This window comes from Emys orbicularis, chromosome 6 (assembly GCF_028017835.1).
Source record: "Emys orbicularis isolate rEmyOrb1 chromosome 6, rEmyOrb1.hap1, whole genome shotgun sequence".
Taxonomy (NCBI): Eukaryota; Metazoa; Chordata; order Testudines; family Emydidae; genus Emys; species Emys orbicularis.
The window spans coordinates 125210703-125229865 of record NC_088688.1 but is presented as its reverse complement, the minus strand read 5'-3'; the positions used below and the strand labels follow the sequence as shown (position 1 = coordinate 125229865).

General features: G+C 44.4%; 1 protein-coding gene across 1 annotated transcript in view; it reads right to left on the bottom strand.

Moving 5' to 3' along the window:
* Positions 1 to 19163, bottom strand: part of PAX5 (paired box 5) — a 219896-nt gene that overhangs the window by 136313 nt on the left and 64420 nt on the right. The window contains exon 6 of the mRNA XM_065406100.1: positions 10246 to 10421. Coding sequence (XP_065262172.1) covers positions 10246 to 10421 — 176 coding nt within the window. The remainder of the gene's footprint in view (positions 1 to 10245; positions 10422 to 19163) is intronic.

The window sequence follows — 19163 nt, the reverse complement described above, 5'->3', positions numbered from 1 at the left end:
GCGGGATTAGCTCCCTGTAAGTAGCGACGGGCCAGCAAAGCCACAGTGACAAAGGCAAAGGCAGAAGGACAAGCTGTGAATTGCAATGCTATAATTGCCTCAGCAAAATATTGCAAGTCTGGGGATAAATTAATTACTGGAAGGGGAATGCATTCCTTTAAAAAAAAAAAAAAAAGGCAGGGGTCAGATCCTTTGCACAGTTTAGCCTCCTGCGACCTTTGAACTTCGAGGGAGGTCACAGGCATGTCACTGTTCCCAGCTGCTGTCTTCTGCCTCTGCCCATCGCAGGCCTTTAGCCCTTTTCCATTGTGTAGTGGTATTGATCTGTTGGCAGCAATGGGCTGGATAATTAGCCAGGAATTAGGGTTTCTATTACAGCCAGGAGGCTGCCCCAGCTGATTTATCACCTGAATAATTTACTGTGATTGAAAGGAAATTAAAATGAACTCCATTTGACAACTGTGCGCTTTTATGGGCTTTAGTGAAGACTCAAAAGCCAAATTAATAGCCTGGTGTTGTTTAATAGTCTACTGAGAGTAAATAGGGGAAGGTTTTTCTTTCCTGATGTACTTTCTTGTGCCAGATTTAGGAGTTGCTTTCCCTCACCCCCCAATAAAACTACAGACAGAATCAAAGGTAGTTTTACTTGAGAGAGAAACTGCTTTGTAAATCTGTTTTCCTCCGAGGTTATTTTTATCCTTCCTGTTCCACTGCCATTTTTCAGGGATAAGAACAATTGCAACTCAAACAACAAACGATGAAATGAGACAGTATTTATTCTCCATGAGAAGATGTGTTAAATCCTGCTGATTACTGCATACTGGATGGCCATCTATTACACTTTCCTTCCAAGTGTCTAAAGATACACTTCTCCAGGATGCTCTGCTTGGCTGTAAAAGCTGTCCGGTGTAACGGTCTTATTATGGAGAAGTACAAAGCAAATATTAGCCCTCAGATAGCCCAATCCAATGCCTACTGCAACCAAATGGGCATCTTTCATTGGTTCCACCTGGCATTGGATCAGGGCCATAAAGAGCAGTTGTTTCAGACAAGGTTCAGTATATTTTATGATTAACTTCTTTTGGTTTCCAGGAAGAGAAAACAATTATTCTCAGTAGCACAGGTAGGAGAAGAGTCTCCGACTCTCTGAGGTGATTGCATTCTGATAGCTGCGTCCTGTCGGAGAAAGTTTTATCCCAACACCTTGTATCCCCAATAGCCCAAATTTGGTTTTCAGTTACTCTCCCAATGGCAGGGCTTTTTGGGTGGCCCATTGGGCATTAGAAACCTGTACAAAGCTGCTGAAGTATTGTGGTAAGTGTGGCTTGTTAACTCCAAAAGGGATACAAAAAAGTTGGAAGTGGATCTCTATCGAAAGAGAACTAGGATAGTAGCCACAGGGGGTACTGCAGGGAAGTCTTGGGAGACAGAAGTTTAGCTGGATGTTAATTTTGTTTTAACTCATTGCCTTTGCGCACTATTTATGAAAGGTTGGGACTCAGCCAGTCCTCAGTTAACAGTTGTATAACCCCTCGATGTCAGTGGGGTTTGCAATGGAATAACAGAGCAGAATTTGGCCCATAGACTTTACAAGTGGTGAAGGAGTGAAAGATTGTGCCCAGAAGGTGTAACTGTAGCCAGGGATGATTTTACCACTGTCCAGTCTTAGACCACAGACGGTTTTAGTAAGATTTCAATAAATATCGGCTTTATATTTTTTGTTTCATGATCCAACATGGTTAATTTCACTAGGAATGAACTTTGGAGATTCAAGGAATTTTCATATTTAAATCATTTCCCCCTTTAATACTCTAATAAGATTGTCAGAAGTCGTCATTCATCAAAAAAGTTAGTTCCTAACAGGAAACCAGAATGCGTTATTCATAGTCCAGTGGCTTTGCACAAGTAGTGATCATACCATCAGCTCCTCACCTTGTACTCATCTAAGTCAGTGAATCAGTTTAACCAGAAAAAAAAAAAAGTCATTCATTATGTCATTGTCTTGTGTGTTTTTATAGCTGAAGCCCAAATTCAAACTGTACAAGTTGGATTTTACCATTCATTCCACCTTCTTTCACCGGTGTTATTCCCACGGAGACTGCAGAGCCCTTTCTGCAGTACAGATCCTTTAAGTGGAAAACACAAGCTCTCAATTTGACACATGGTTCTTTTAAGATTATTATTCATAAAAGTAAAAACTGAAAATTTTCAAAGGGACTTAAGTCCTCTCTAAGCACAGGTGCCAAGAGACACGTATTTGCTCCAGCTACCTTATCCTGATTCTTTCTAAAGCAAAGGAGATTTAAGGAGCAGTATTTCATTTTGAACAGAATTTCATTTTTTTCCTTCCACCTGATGGATTTGTCATCCAAATTTTTTAAACAAACTCCTGAATGCTTATCCAAATCCAAAATATTCAAATGTTATCCCAAACTGAATTTGACGTCCAATCAAAAGGTAACAGGAAAATTGCTGCACAGGGAATTGTCTGCTATTAATAACAAGTGGTTGTCTTTTAAGTCTTTGATTTACATAGTGTTGTAGTTGGTCACACCAGGTTATGCTTCATTATGGCTCTGATCTAAGCCCTGTTGAAGTCAATGGAAATATTCCTGTTGGCTTCAACGAGGATTGGACCCATGTGCAATGCTTGGAGTGTAACAGCAAATCCATTTAAGATGGAGACAGAAATCCAGTTTAGATTTTTATTTTTTTTGTAGGCAATTCATGACCCAAATCCTCTAAATAGTTGTCTGATTCTGGTGCATATATTGGGCCAGATTTTCAGCTAGTGTAAATTGGAGTAGCTCCACTGATTTCAATGCAGCCACACTGATTTATACCAGCTGAGGATCTGAGCTGTTGCTGTTAAACAATGACTGTTGTAGATAAATAGAAGATTAGAAAATAGTATAGATCAGAGATTAGACCTGAACAAAACCATAGTTTTAGTGTACAGAACTTCACTGCAGATACATTTAGGCATGTTTTTGCACCACGTGTTTTTCCATTTCAGGTTCAAAAGAACATGAAAATCTCAAAGTGAAACTCAGACGAAATGTTTTGAAGCTACCAAGTTTCACGTTGTTTGTATCCAAAATTATGAACGCAGATCTCACTACCCCAGCGATCCCCTCATTCCACAGGCCATGGGAATGCCCCTTACCTTTTGTCCTTGGGATGGGGGAGGGGAAAGCAGCGTGTATCTCCTCAAATCTCCAGTGCCTCAGAGCTGGTCAAAGTTTACTGAATGTTGATTTTTCAGCAACATTTTTCATCTGTTTCAAACATGGACCCCAGAAATGGGATGGATTTTTCACATTTGGGTGAAAAATGTGTCCCATTTTAACCAATGATAGAAATGGTTGGAATGTTTTCCAGTGACAAATTTCATCAAAGTATTGAATTTCAATGGGAGGGTGGGGGGAGAAACCAGGATGAATTTTTCGTGAACATTTTCTTGAAAGTTTGCCCCATTTTTCAGCCAACTCTTAGGTAAAATTTTCAGAAGTGCCAGAGTGACTTAAGAGTGTATATCCCATTTTAAAAAGTGACTTAGACATTTAGGAGCCTGTTGGGGAGGAAGGGCAAATTCATTGGGGTGGTCTCTCCCTATAGTACAGGGAGTGTGTGGAAGTCTCTCCCCACTGAGCTGAGGAACCCTGCCTCAGCATCAACCGATCTAAGGGGGTGTCTCCCCTTCACAGTTAGACGTGGGTACCACTGACCCAAATTGAACACCCAGGGTAGCCCAGCTTGGGTGTGAGCAGCCCCACTGCAAAGCCAGTCAAGAGTCACTGGTTCCCCACACGTGCTACGCTCTCCTGTGTGTGTTGCTGGGACTTCGGGGCCACATCCTACGGCTCTTGGCGCTGCCATCAGCTGAGCCACTTTAGGATTCTTTCCCAGTGAGTTGTGGCAGAGCTTGTCTGTCCTTCTGGGCTCAAGGGCAGAATTGCGGGGAGGCAATGGAGGACTATCAGCACAGAGTGGAACTAGCCTGTGTCCTCTGTGGAAAGTGGGCAGAGCCGGCTGAGTAGAACCAGCCCCAGATGGGCCAACTAGTCCAGATTAAAGCACCAGCCCATGCCCAGCTGAGACGGTTTTGTGAGTGGGCGGGGCTAGGTTGGGGCAACACCTAAGCAAGAGCTGAGTTAATTCTGCAGTGAAGACACACCCTAAGGCATTGTCTAGACTGGAGACCAGCACTGATAACAGCTGCCTGTGGCCTGCCGTCAGTCTAGCTGCACTGTTGCAACGCTTTGTGCAGACAGGCAAAGCCAGTATTTTCACTGGTGGAGTTTGCCCCTGCTTGAAACCCTGGCATAAGCTCCTCCAGTGCAAACAAGAGCTTTGCTTGTTGACAGCAGTGATTGCTCCATGCAATTACACTGATGGTGGTAATCAGGGCCAACCACCCAGCCTATGTGAGGCTTAATCCAATTTATGTAAATTTGTGCTCATTAAACATCTCCTGGTTTTTTGCCTGAGGCTGCTGGCAGGTACGGGTAGAAACAATTCAGCTGCTGGTAGCACTAGGAACAGTAAGAGCCTGACCACAGTAGCAGAGTTATATCCCCGGCCCCCAGAAGATAGACACTCTTGGGTGACCCATTGGCATGTCCCACGAAGCTCCATCAAGGGGTAGCTAACAGCAAGATCTGGCCCTCACACCAAGACGACACAAAAAAGAAAAGTAGGTTCTGATCCCAGCCTGGGGAAAGATGGTTTGAATGTCTTTCTTTGCAGATGGACCAGAAATATTTGAAGCTCCAGCTGGGTTGCTTTGCTGTGATTGATCAGAAAGGTCAGATGGTGTCAGTTTGTTTCTTGGTTAGAAGAATGCAATAGGGCCTCTGGTGCAAATATTTGTGAGAGAGAATTTAAAATTCAGTTTCCAGGAATACATGAAATCTATGTTATGCCAAAAGTTTCTGCAAGTACAAACTCACCACGGGATGCTTGCAGATAGTGAACACATAAGGACACAACATGACAAAAGGAATTAATATTTACAGGAGGGGTTCTTTTGCATTTTTCCCCACCCAGAATGCATATGTGCAAGGGGATCAAATTAAGATTTCATGGGCGACCTTAATTCTGGCATTTCTTAACTTCTGAGTGCTTGACTTTACAACCTTAACATTACGATATGTACATATGCATTTATGCATAGAAAACTGTACATTAAAAGAACATGTAGGTTGCAAAGCCAAGCACTCAAAAGTTAGGAAATGCCAGAAATCAGGTTGCCTGTTGCAACCTTAGTTCGGGCCCCTTGTGTGTCTGTGTTATGATACAGCCTTTAATGATATGATCACATACTATTTGATACAGGAGCCTGTCTCATTCAGTGCACTGACTGGATGATGCTCACTAAATGAGCAGCTATTCAACATTTTGTTTTCTCCTCATTGTTCAGTATCTTACCCCAGGCCTTATTCACTGCACACTATTCAAACCCTGCTCTGAAGATAGAATTATTAATTTCCTCATGAGCTTTTCTATGGTGCTTATCGCTAGATTAACCCCTGTAACGGGGTGATTACCCCACTCCTGCCCTGAAAGGCTTAAAACAGCCAGGGAGCAGGGCTGGGGCAAAGGAAAAGCTACTAGGCTGATTGGGAAAGCAGCCGCAGCTGGGCCACTCCCCAATCAGGCCTCAGCTGGCCCTATATAAGAAGGCTGGGAGCCAGGAGCCCAGTCTCTCTCTAGCTCTGGAGAGAGATGGGCCTGGCTGCAGGGAGCTAAGACAGGGTACCTGGGTGGAGCAGGGCTGGGGAAAGGCTGAGGAGCTGGGGAGCTCCAGCCTGGATAGCCCCAGGCTGCAGCCTAGTAGGAGGCCAAGGGGTACTGGGGGTTGCAGAGGGCAGCCCATGGGTAGGCCAGGGCAGCAGGTCCAAACCCAACCTTGCCTGTGATGAGTGGCCTATACAGCAGTCTGCCCCAGGGAGCGGGGGCTAGTTGGTGACTGGCAGTGGCCTTATTCTGAGGCGAGGTAGGGATAGTGGGTGGGGGTTCCCTGGGGAGGGGAGACCCTAGTACTGAGGGGCGTACTGCCAGGGGGAAGCACCCCAGATACAAGGGCACCGGGGTCCGGGAGGGACACGGGGGCCAGAGGACAGGTGGACCACTGGCCTGCAGAGGGCGCCCCAGGACACTGGAAGAGCTAATTCCCAGGAGGTGCCACAGGGGTGAGTCCACTCCTCTACAACCCCCCAAAAACATGAGTGAATGTATTTTCACAACACCCCAGCCTAAAGTCTCTCAGACGTGCCAAATGCTCCATATAAACCACAATCAATCAGTTTACCCACCTCTGCATTGCAGTCACCCCTGGGAGACCACAAAGCAGCTGTTTTGCAGATCAGAGGGGGAAACTACACAACAGTTTAGGGCAGGAAGCAAAAACGAATACCACAGAGAAATGAAACTTCAGGTAAAGCACAGTTACCAAAGCTGGAATTGATGCTGTCACACCTACTTGGTTTAAGTCCTCATGACACTTTTCACGCATCTGTCATCGGGCACAGGATTTCCAGAGCCAGGCTGTGGCATTGTTTTAGCACTGACTCAGAAGCTCACCGGTGCCTCTTGTAGCCTGGAATTCCTTTAGAAGTCCCCCACTCCAGTCCTGGCCCAGCTGAAGCTTACTTAGCTTACGGGGTCTGACAACTGCACGCTGTGAGCTGGCATGGGCCGTGCCCATGCTAGAATAAAACAAACTGTGAAGAACTAAATAGACTGGGAACAGACAGCTGAGTGGGACTGCTTGTTTGGGTAAGTGTTCACCAAGGTAAGTAAGTGCCCTAATTCAGGGCATAACACTGACACATACATAGAGCCATGTCCCAGCAAGAGCCTGTGGGAGGATTTCAACCAATTCAGCCTGAATTCCTTCAGAGTGGGAGTACATAGGGGCAGGGGCACTGCCAGCCAGGAAGCGAGTGCAACCTGCTCCCTGCACCACACCTAGACCTAGTCCATGGTAAGCTGCCTCCAAACACAATTCTCTTCTCCACCCTGCACTGAAGATCTTCAGTCTCATCTACACATGGAGCTCCCGCGGCCGCCCACGCGTGCTCCACAAGCGCAGAGGGCGCATCAGACAGGAGAGTTTTGCCATTAGTTTGCAGATCCTCAATTTAGAGCTGACACCAAACTAACATGCTGCGATCCAAACACCACAAACTTTGAAGGGGCTCAAAATCCAAACCAGGATCCACCTCTAAACGTCGCAGATGACCTTTCTCTTTATGACGGGCTGAGCCAAAACCCAAGCGCCAATGCCCCGAACATCTCAAAACCTAGAGGTGCATTTTGCAGCCTGATCACATCTCCACTCAGCACTCATTTGAAAATCCCCACGGGGAGCTCCCAAGGCAGAACTGTGGGAGGCTCCGTATTCGAATGGATAGAGAATTGTAATTCACCCGCACGAATAACGGACCAAATCCTGGAGCTCCCACTCAAGCAAACCACTTCCTGAAATCAAGAAAGGCTGGGCCTGAGTAAAATTACTAAAACTGGCAGCATGGCAGATATTTATGGATATTTACTTTAGTTAGGGAGCAGGCAGCTTATTGTCACAATGGGCCAGAATGCCACACCTCTGGGGCGAATGACTCGCATTAGCATATTTCTGTGTCTCCTCAGCAGCCACTATCATTCCTACCCCCGTTGCTAGCTTAGCACTTGACCCATAGTCCCTTGAACTCAACAGGATTCTTTCCATTAAGTTCAATGGCCTTTGGATCAGGCTCTTACGGCTGCTGTGACTACATATTGCCGGGAGATTTCTGGTTTTCCCCGTCTAGCAATTAATATCTTCAACATTTTGTTTATAAATGATTTCTTTGGGTCTGAGACTGGAGCCAGAGACGCTCCCCATTTCAGGGGGCTTCATGTCTGCAAGGCTAGGCTGGCCTCTCTGAGGAGGACTGAGGTGGGCTCCATCTGCTACAAGTTATGGAGCAGAGCTACTGCGCATAGCGTCCGTGTTCATTAGGACTGCCGGTCTTCTAGCTGTGAAAATAACCACCAGCCCGTCGTACAAACTGAAAACCTGGGTCCAAGCTTCCCCAGGCAGGCGGATGCACTCAGACCTCTCTACGGCAATCAGGCTGCCAACTCCGTTTTTGATTAAATATATCAAATCCTATGAAGGCCAGTTCTGCACAGTGCTGAACACCCTCAGCTCCCAGTAACTTCCACAGGAGCTACAGACACTCAGAGGTGCTCAGTAGGTGCTCAGCACCTCACAGTGTCAAGCCCTTAGGCCCAGATCCTCCAAGGTATGGAGACGCCTAACTGATAGATTTCAGTGGGAGTTAGGTGCCTACGTACCTTGGAGGATCCGGGTCTTAGTTATTAAATTAGTGGGCCCATTCCTCCCAATTAACTCATGACTAACTAGCAGGACCAGCCACCCAAGAATACAGATAAAAAGGATCTGATGCAATCGGTCTTCACCACAGCCAGCTAAATGTGTGGTAGTCAGGATAGCACAGCAGCGCACCTGGGCTGATCCCTTTGTTCTGCTTAGAGCAACAGGTCCACCGCAGGGGTTCGGTAACCTGCAACACTTCACCCGCCTAGATGTGTTGCCGTGCTGTGTACTCTGACTTCGAACTCCAATTCTGAGTGACGTTGAATCTGAAAGATTCAACAAGGTGGCAAAGCAGCCTTTTCCCAGCACAGCATTTTCTTTTCGATCATTTTTGACCCGTGAAATTAAGGAAACTGAAAGAGAACTAGCAGCTAAAGACTTTCATGTAGCCAGTGTGGAAAGAGCCGACGATGTGGACAAGTGCTGTGCTAGCATCTCCACGTTACCCCGACGGACATTAGCGATGGAATAATCACCATCTAGTGGCACGCAAAGGCATTTCACTCTTTGAGTCTCTCAGTGCTTGCTTTCCTCTCACCCACAGCGACAGCCTTGTTTGCTTTTTCTAACTAGGAACAAAACAAGCTCATTATGATACGAGCTCCCTTCCCCCCCGCAATTATTGCTGGATATGAACGGTGACCTAGTGGAAAGGGGCTTTGCACGTTCAGGTTCAGAGTTGCAACATACATAAGTAGAACACACTGCAACGACCACAAAACCAAGGAGAAGCTTCTCCAATGTTTAGAGATCACACTGGTGATCGAAGGCTCATGGGATTTCCACCATAATGCATAATTTTCAGCACTGCATAGAACTCTCTCAAAAAAAATTCATAGCAACATATTTCTCCATTCCTTGAGCTACTACCAGAACCTGGATTTATCCAGGATGTTCCCACTTTCTGGATATCCCTCCATTGCTCTCATATGGATGTGTGCAAGCAAGGGAGACCAGTCCTTCCATCTTTACATCCTGGAACCCTGGTTCAACAGTGGAAATGTAGGACATTACCAATGATTAACTGGATGTATTGCTAAATACAGAACCAGTGGCAAGTGAACCCTATACTTGAACTGACAGCAATAGTTTAATGTCTACATCACACAGAGGACGGCAAAGACACGTACTGCACCAGTGGCCTAACAGCAGCGAGAACCTGCTACTTAGCAAACAAACAGAGTAAGTCAACACCTATAAGTGCTTTATTCCCATATGTGAAAAACAGGAGTGGAAATATAAGATCTTCCTAAAAACAGGGCCAGATTTTTCAGAACTACACAACTGATCTGCACGTGCAATCATCCAAATTGCATACACAAATCAGGTATTTGCCTGAGCAAATGGCCAGTTAGATGACAGCTTTAGGGTGATCAGACATCAAGTGTGAAAAATCGGGATGGGGTGGGGGGGTAATAGGCGACTATATAAGAAAAAGCCCCAAATTTTGGGACTGTCCCTATGAAATAGGGACATCTGGTCACCCTAGACAGACTGGTCATTTACATGTACAAAAAATCCCACTTTATATGCACAGTCACAGTAATTATGCACCCAAATTAGCTGCACAATTCTGAAAACCTTGGCCTTCTTTGCAAATCCTGCTATAAAGCTACCATCAGATGCAACTTCACACCCCAAACACTGTGTCCTTTAAACAGCATCTTTTAATTTTTTTCAAATTCAGACTCCTTTATGACTGCTGTGCACTTATTGATACAGAATTTGATGTGACACCCACTCTCCAATGTTCTCCTAGTTAGAACTTGAGAACTAAGTGTTTGGTGATTTCCTGCAAGAAAGTGTCTACAGGCAGAAAGTGTGCATTTGAAAAGCTTGGTGGTTCACAATCGTACCTGCTCTGGTTTGATGGGTTCAGTTGTTGTGAAGATGTCAGAATAATGTTGCCTCTCGAAGACTCGATCCAACACTTCTAACTGCTGCTGGGTGAAAAGATCTCCTCGCATCTGTTTCCGAAGGAAATCTCTACCCGGGAGGGAATGGCCATTTGGTACTGGAGATTCCTGAATACCTTTCAAAGATGACAAAATACACAGAAGAATAAATAGCTATTACAATGACCGCCACAACACAGCGGCCTCTCACTGCGTTCCACTCTGTCCTTTGATTACATGTGTCAGCATGTTCAAAAGGAAAAGTTAAACACTTGTGGAAGAGACACTATTAAACCGCGGTGTCATTTATAATAGCAAAGTCGTAACGCAATTTACTAAATGCATTCCATTGCTAACTTTATAAGGTACCGCAAAGGCTAGCTTCCTCCTAGGTGCAAATGGACATTTTCAAGTCCAAAGTGTCTTGATCCTGATACATAACAAAATGATCAGGATCCAAGCGATAAACAGAACACATTTACGGTTATCAGTAACCTTAAAAAAGGCAGTTCTCCATGCCCCCAAAAACAAATGCAATGTTCCATTGTTGCCATATGCATAATTCCTGAGGGTTCATAGCATCAAGCCACAGCAGCTGAGGTGTTACAGGCAGATTTTCCTAGCCCCTCAGTCACACACTAAACGTATTAGCTGCTCCTTCTGCCTGCAGAATGGGGGTGTTCCTGCTGTGCTGCGAGCCATATTTTTCATTGGTGAATTTCAGTGCTACGCTAAACTTTGCCATCTACTCTATAGCAGTGGAGGGCAGAGCAAAAAGAGGCCTGTTTGCAGCCAGCTCCATCTTGTCTAGGTAGTAGCCCACCAGCCAATCCCAGGGCTGATCAGAAACTACAACTGACCAATAGCAGCCCAGCTATCAAAGATGGCCTGGCACTCACCAGTAGGCACCATGACTGTATCCTAGAGGGTCTGGTCTGCTTTGCCCTCTTGGCTCCTTGCTCACAATCCAGTGTTAGTTGGAATGGCCGCTTGTATTAGTTATAAGATTTTACAGTAGCGGTGGGATGGTTCGCTCCTGAAGATCAATGGGTGTTTTCTAGGCCCATTCATTTGGCAGAGACTAGCAACATTACTCAGCAGTTTTGCCAGCCCCAGAGGTTCAAAAATCATGAAACAGGCCCCCCAAAATCATGAGATTGGCTTAAAAGTAACAAGATTTTCAGAAGATAAAAACATGGTTGCTTTTTATTTGCCTTTTGATTTCTGAGCCTTTAAGATGCACTTGGTAGCATTTTCATGCCGTTCTCTACAACCATGAGGGCTACAAATGTACTTTTATTAAAAGAAAGTTGAGATTCTCCCATATTCACATGACTCCAGGAGCTTTAAATAAAAACACCGCATACCACATGACTTGCAATAAATTGTCAGAGCTGGCAACACTGCACTAGATACCAAAAATGAGCACATTTGAAAGACAAGAGCTGCCTTAAAGAAAGTTTTGAGTTGTGTAAGTAAACATACCATACGAGAGAAGGTTTTGTTTACAGTTAAGATGGCTTCCATTACGAATGGCTTGTAAATGTCCAGCAGTGTTGACAATTGTTACTACAGGTTCTGCATCATTTAAACTTGCAGATGGCAAGTATCTAAAGAGATCTATGCAACAACCACTCTTCCAGTAGGAGCCAATCCTACCCCCTTTGAAATCCATGCCAAACTCCCACTGATTTACAGTAATGCAGGATTAGGTCTTTACGTACAGCGGTCAAGATTTTCAAAAGCAATTTTGCGTGCTCAACTTGAAACAATTTAAAGCCCCCTCATTTCCACAAAGCTCCACACACCAACACTGAGAAAATCAGGGCCCTTTAAGGTGTATCAAATTGGATCCCCAAAATTGAGGTACTTAAAATCACTTTGGAAAACTTTGACCAGCATCTTTACCATACTGGTGCCACAGAATGTGTGGTTGCTGTTAGGAAGACAAACCAGGAAACAGAAAGAGGAATCCTTTTGCTTTATAGCCAATGATTCAAGTCATAACCGCTTTTTATTTGCCTGTTTAGACACAGTCATTCTGATTTAAATCAGGAATATCACTGGTAGGTTTATTTAACGGTTTTAGAGTCAATTTTTTAATCCATCTGGGAAAATCTGAACTTGTCCTTTGAACAGAATGTCTAGACATGCATACAGTAGTGTGAAAAGGTACAAAGGTTTATAGGAGAGCAGTGTATCTTTAAATCTTTTTTCTATTCCAAATCAAATAATATCTAATAGACCTAGTGCTGGGTTTAGTCAACCATGGCTTATAAAATTAAAATTCTGGTTGCTAGCTGCATGGTAGCAAAAGGCCAGGGAGCCCCTGTCTACAGAGCATGGAAATGCCGGCTTTAAATTTCAGGTTAAACCAATGTTATTCACAATTTGGCTTTGAAGTTAAAGCTTTACACAATTTCAGTCTGGGGGGGGGGGGGTGATGAAAGGGAGAAAAATAATCTAAGATATAGAATGACCTGAAAAATGTTCCATGCGTTTCTAATGGTTCCTGCATTGTTTATCAAAAGAGTGGGTGTATAATTGGATCTGATTTTGTTTAAATATGGTGCAGTGGATTCTTGTTTCACTAGAAACAATTGCAACACCACATACTTGCAGTAAGCACATCCCTTGACTTTTTTTTTTTTGGTTTGGTGGGCATATCTGAAGAAGATTAGAATTAGCTTTATTTTGGCTCAAGTCATCATTTGGTTACATCACTGGATGTTACTGATTGCCTGGGTTACCAAAAATAAACATTAGGAATTGAAGTAGTAGCAGAAGAAGTATTTAGTAGTATTACAGTTGCTCCCAAAGGCCCCAGTCAGGATCAGGGCCCCATTGTCCTAGGCGCTAATGTGAACACCCAGTAGGACACAGTCCCTACACAAGACGCAGACAATCGAAGACAAGAGACATACGAAGGGTAGAGGACAGGGCTCCGGCCAGATATACACAATTTTGAAATACCTTTGATATATCTCACACACACTCTCTAATGTCATCCACCCCTCACAGCCACTTGACCCAGTCAGCATTAGTTGGAGGACTCCACGTACACCTCACCACAAGTGGTGACTTAGAAGACAAGAGGGCGGTGCCTTTGCAGACCTGTGCAGGAAGGACGTGGGGGCAGCGTGGAAGAAAGCACAGAGGTGGTTGTGAGAGAAGGACACAAACAGGCCTCCAAAGCGGGTATCATCAGTGGAGCTGCCAGGAGCACAGGGCTACAAGATAAGAGTGGATAAGTAGGGAGAGGCAACTTTGTTAAGGCCCTTGAAGGTCAAGATCAGAGCTTGGTGTGGTGATGAAAGGGGAACCAGCGTAGGGATTCAATAAGGGCTGTGATATGGTCAGGGCAACAAACAAGGAAAAAGTATCTTAGCAGGCGCCTTCTATATGGCACATTCTGCAGGCCCTCCTTTACCCCCTCTTTTCCGGATTTGCATAAGGCAGCCATTTTCTTTCAGTACCCAGAGTTATACCAGATCTTTCAGCTGTAGGTGATTACACAGTAAGAACCACCAGAAGTGCTCTGGGGCTAAGCCTTGACCACTCTCCAACCCACAAATGCCCATTCCAACCCCCAATACCGGGGAGGTAGGACAAGCTGACAGGGCAGGAACCATCTGTTAGTTCTGTATGTGTCCAGCGCCTAGCACAGTGGGGCTAGAGCTCTACCGCAATACAACAACAATAATAATTAATACACCAGTTTTAAACTCATTTAGGATATTCAGCTGCTCATTTAGGGCGCTTTTAAGGCCTCGTTGCACCCCAGAAACAGTGCAGAAAGACCTTACTTTGGGCCAGGATCTGTTCTCCTTTCCAGTGAGTGCAACATGGAGCACTTCCTGGTACAACTTGGTTTTGTTTTAGCTGAATGATGTACAATACATGGTGCACTTTCAGGATATAGAGATAGGCAAAAATGATGCTGGGACTAATTCTGTTTTGATTACTTGTGACCGTTAACGAGTAGTTTTGGCTCCACTGTCCAGATCAATTTCAAACTTTGTTAATTGCATTCTGCTTACCTAAATCCACCCCTCTCCCCCCACACTCCCTCTGCAACCCCCAACACCTGAACTTTCCAGTGGGTACAGTATTTTTTCACTTCCTGTCCTGAACTGGTATTCAGCATTGCTGTGCACTGTTAAACAGTCACTGCATTTCGCTATGGAATAGGTTCGTTCCACTGGAGGGCAATATGCTTCCTATATCCTGGGCATAGTACATAATGTCAAATAGCAAAGTTCATACAGGTCTTTGGGGCGCATTTGACTGCAAGGCATTATATAAATGCAAGATAATTATCATTAGCATCATGCATTGTTTCAGTTCACCAGAACATCTTCGATCATTAAAATACCGTTGGCAGGTTGAAACAGTTTGGGTTATAAACAGGCACCAGGGAGCGGTAAAGACATTTTTCATATAATCAATGCACCAGCCTAGGAGGGTTATGTTTTGTTGACAGTAACAGGACGTGTGCACCCACCTACTCTGCAAAACAATTAGTTCCCAGTCCAATGGCATCTTTCCAGAAATGCTAATAAAGGAGGCAAGCACAGGATTCTCCTTGATTCAAAAGAAGATACTGTCCCAAAGCAAATGCTTCATCCTTTATAGCCCCAGGGGGGTGTGTGTGTGTGTGTGTGTGTGTGTGTGTTTGTTTATATTTTATAGGCAAGTTTGTGCCTTTAGGCACAGACGTATGTAAGTGATGGTGCTGTTGCGGGTTGGGTTAAACCTCATCCAAATGCTTGGGATCTCTTCCCCCTCGTGAGCTGTGAGAATCAGCTAAACAGCCTCACCTAAGACAAAGGGGGTATGAGACCCCACCCAGTAATCTGGATTTTGTGGGCAGCGAGACACCCAGGGACAGTGAGACAGAAGCAAGCCAGAAGCAGAGAGAGAAAGCTAAGCAGACACCTGGAAGCACCGTCATGTGTCCCTGAGGTAAAGCTGAGAAAAAGCTTTCTGGGTACAGAGTGCTGGCTGGACGGGCATGCCAGGAACAGTGAACAAAGGAACTGTCTCCTGCTGTTTGATTCCTATGGTGTTCAGGGAAACAGGATTGTGTACATTCCTTGCAAATAAACAAAATTGCACCAGAAAATACCTGACTCTCACCAATTTCTCCTCCTAACTGGAACAATCTAGGAGACCCTGATTCATGGCTTGCTGCTCAGGTCAAAAGGGGGAATGATGCATACCATGGTACTCGAGAAGAAACCCCAGGAAGCATCGTGCTGCCAAGGCATGTACTCACCATTCCCTCCCAGATTTGCCCCTGCTCCTTGGGGGATTGTAAGTTTCTGCTGGCCTATCCCAGCAGCTGACTACAACAGCCATACGTTTTGGCTCAGTGACGCTTGGCTGTGTCCTCCCTGCCCTGGCCACCTGATCTGGGGGAGTGGTGCACCTGCTTAAACCTGCATCCCCAGACCCAACGACCAGGTAGCCAATCAAAGCTTGAGCGGCGGAGTCTTATCCCTGTGGAGCGTGTAATCCAAGTCACAATCTAGCACACAGTTCACAAGTAAAGGACTCATTGTGTCGGACACCACCCGTGTTTGTCAGGGTGTTCCATGCTGGTTGAAGGGTCCCACTGACATCCCAACAGGCTCCCAAAGACCCCCGTTCCATACTTACCACTGGCCGGTCCTCACTAGAAGGAAGGCAGCCAGAGCACTCAGTGCTGCTTTCCTCGCATCAATAAGCAAAACTACACACTCCTCCTTCGTTGTTGTTGTTTTTTTACCCTGAAAAGTGAGCTTCACTTTAACAAGAAATGTCGGCCACCGTCTGAATAAATCTGAATCAGTTTAGGCAGCTGTAGGCTAATATAATCAACACTCGTGCTAGTAAAGGAGTTCCCAACAGTAAATAAAAGTCTGTAAATAACACAGGCACAGTCAGGCGTATAACAGGTCCACCTTCAGGAAGGTGTGTCATTGATGTATATTGCTGACAATCTACTACTTGAGCTGCCTAAATAATATCCATGAGTAGAAAGTCTTTGTTATTTAAGAAGGAATTACTTTGGGAGACAGGGGAGAGGAATGGAGATACCACCTTAAAGGATTTGCTAAGCTGTGACCTCGCTTGTAGCACCAGCGTATACCCAAATAATTACCCTGGATAGATTTCACAAAACAATAGGAATTTCAGAAATGCCCCCAGGTGACTTAGGAGCACAAATGAGACTTGCGTTTAAGACCCTTTTAAAAAGCCTATGCAAAATTAGAACTACAGGATTGTATTTAAAAGAACTGAAATGAAAAAGTCAGCGCCACACCATCGTTGCTTATCCAGAAAAGGGAATAGTATTGTATCACTGTATTATTAATATTAGTGTATAATTGTGGAGTCTGACAGACCAGATTTTCAACTGGTATAAATCAACATATGGAGCTAAGCCAGTTTATACCAGCTGGCTTAAGGTTCACATTCAACTAGAATAAATGTTCCCTATACTATTATATCTTAAATAGAGGTCTATGTGAAATACTTTTGTCTAAAGTTATGATGTTATTGTATAGGACAAATATGCTGGGAGCATTTTTTTAAGTACCAACATGGCTTTAAAAGGTTAATCAAGAAGGCAGAGAACCAATAGCATTAACAGCTCATACTAATAAAGGACATGGTTTCCGTCTCTACTTTGTACTGTCCACCTTCATTACCTAATATCATACCTAATTACTTCACCTTACAGAAGATGCAAGCTAATTAGGAAGGATGTTACCCACTACATTTAAAACATTATGAAGCAAATGAAATATTACCAGGGACAAAAAAGGTGATTTGTTTCCTTGTATCATGCCTGTAAATTAGTCTAGAAAAAATGAAGACTTTGTTTAATTACCACTTGGAAGGCTTTGCTTAAAATGTAAACTGCATTTCCAGCCCATCTCCTCAGCATTTTGTAGCAGGCAGTTACTTGGTCTCTGTCTGTATCAAAGTAATGGTTTCAAAAAAATCACATGCACAGTGGGAGATCTTTGCATTTACCCAGGCTGAGTTTTCTAAACACTTATTTATTTTTGCAAGGGACAATATCACTATAAAGAAGCTTTGTGTATATATCTGCTCAGTGAAGAAATGTTTTCAAGAGAAATCACTATATTTCTCCAAGATGGGTATGGTTTTTGCCGTAGATCAAAGTGAGAGGGTGGGGGGGGGGGAAGATAAATCATCAGAGATCCAAAAATACTTTTCATTTGGAGAAGATATCAGGCCATTTCGATGGCACTGATAGAGTCTCAGCTCTGTCTCCATTACCCACTGAAGGCAGCCGGAGTCAGGAGCTGACTACACTAGATTATATTCCCTATAAGATGGTCACCGATATATATATATATATGATCTTCAACCTCTATTGATTGACCAATTTCACAAGCAAAGACTGGTGAAATGAAGCTGAAATGAACATCATGCTTTAACTCATTGAACCTATCAGGCCTGAGTTAATCTCACTGCCCACTGTCTCTGATAGAATTCAATTGATCAATCATGTTTTGGTGATAGTACCATTTCACTGGCTTATTGCTTCTTCATTTCAAAGCTTGACCTGTTAGATATACTTGGGACCAGTTCTGCTCGTCTTGGATACACAGAGACCAGCAGACAGATGCTGAAGTGTATTGTCTCATGGCCAAGTTTAGAAGTAGTCAGAATTTTTGCTGAACACTCCCATATTAAAGTTGCATTTTAATCTCTTGTGTTTTACTGATGTCACAGACAGAATGACTGTAAAAACCAAGCCCACCATACAGTGATATAGGTGTGTAACAATTAGAATTATCCACCATTTGATCTACTCTGCCTTGTTTTCATGCCTGTAATGTTCTGCATACCGTAGGTAGCTAGATAGATACAAGAGAACTTAATTTATGGCACCTTTCACACTCGACTATCTCAAAGTGCTATACAAACAATGAGCTGAACTGCGCCCTTGGTACAAACATCCAACTCCTATTGACTTGAATTGGGATTACCCATGTAGAATTTAGCACGATATGTCTAGAAAGTGAACACAGCCCGACAGAAGGGGGGGGGGATGTGTGTGCAGTGGGGAGGGAGGGAAAGAGAGAGAGAATGATTAATTATACCTGTGGGTTAGTGGAGGTTTGCTGCTATTATTTATCTCTGTTTTTTTAAATGTCAAATAATTCACAGCCATCAAGTTACACACATAACTAGCCTGTGTAACCTCACTCTGGCTGCTCCATCCTGGCTTCCTTCTTATTGTTTGCCATCCGCAGGTGCCGCTCTAGCTATAGACAAGCTATGCAGCCACCTAGGGCAGCAGGTTTGGCCCAACTGCCCCTCTGCCATGACGGAGGAACGGCCAAACCAAATTTGAGTGGCGTGGGGGGGCAGCACCCTGAAACGTTGCCTAAGGCAGCAGATTGTGCCGAGCAGTCTCTGGCCAGCCACACTTGTTCCTTGGAACTGTAACAGGGCCCTTTGCAACTGAGAGCATAGCCTTGTGGTTAATGCGCTGGCCTAGGACAAAGGACATTTTATTCCCAGCTCTGCCATAGACTCTCTTTATTATCTTGGGTAAGTCATGTCACCTCAGTTTCCCCATCTGTAAAATGGGGATAATACTAGGACATCAGACTTGGTGATCCCTCCTGGCCCTAAAAATCTATGGGGAAACTAGACTGCACAGCATCATGTATAGCATAATGGAGCCTTAACAAATGATAAAAGAGATTGATTCTGAAGTGTGGGGATGCTTGTTGGTACGAGCTATAGAATTCTGACCCCAGCAATCGGCAGTCACCCTTATGTTTCATCCCTTCTGAGAAGGGGGTGGCTTCAGATACTTTAAAGAGTATTAAAGCGTGGTTCTCTACAGC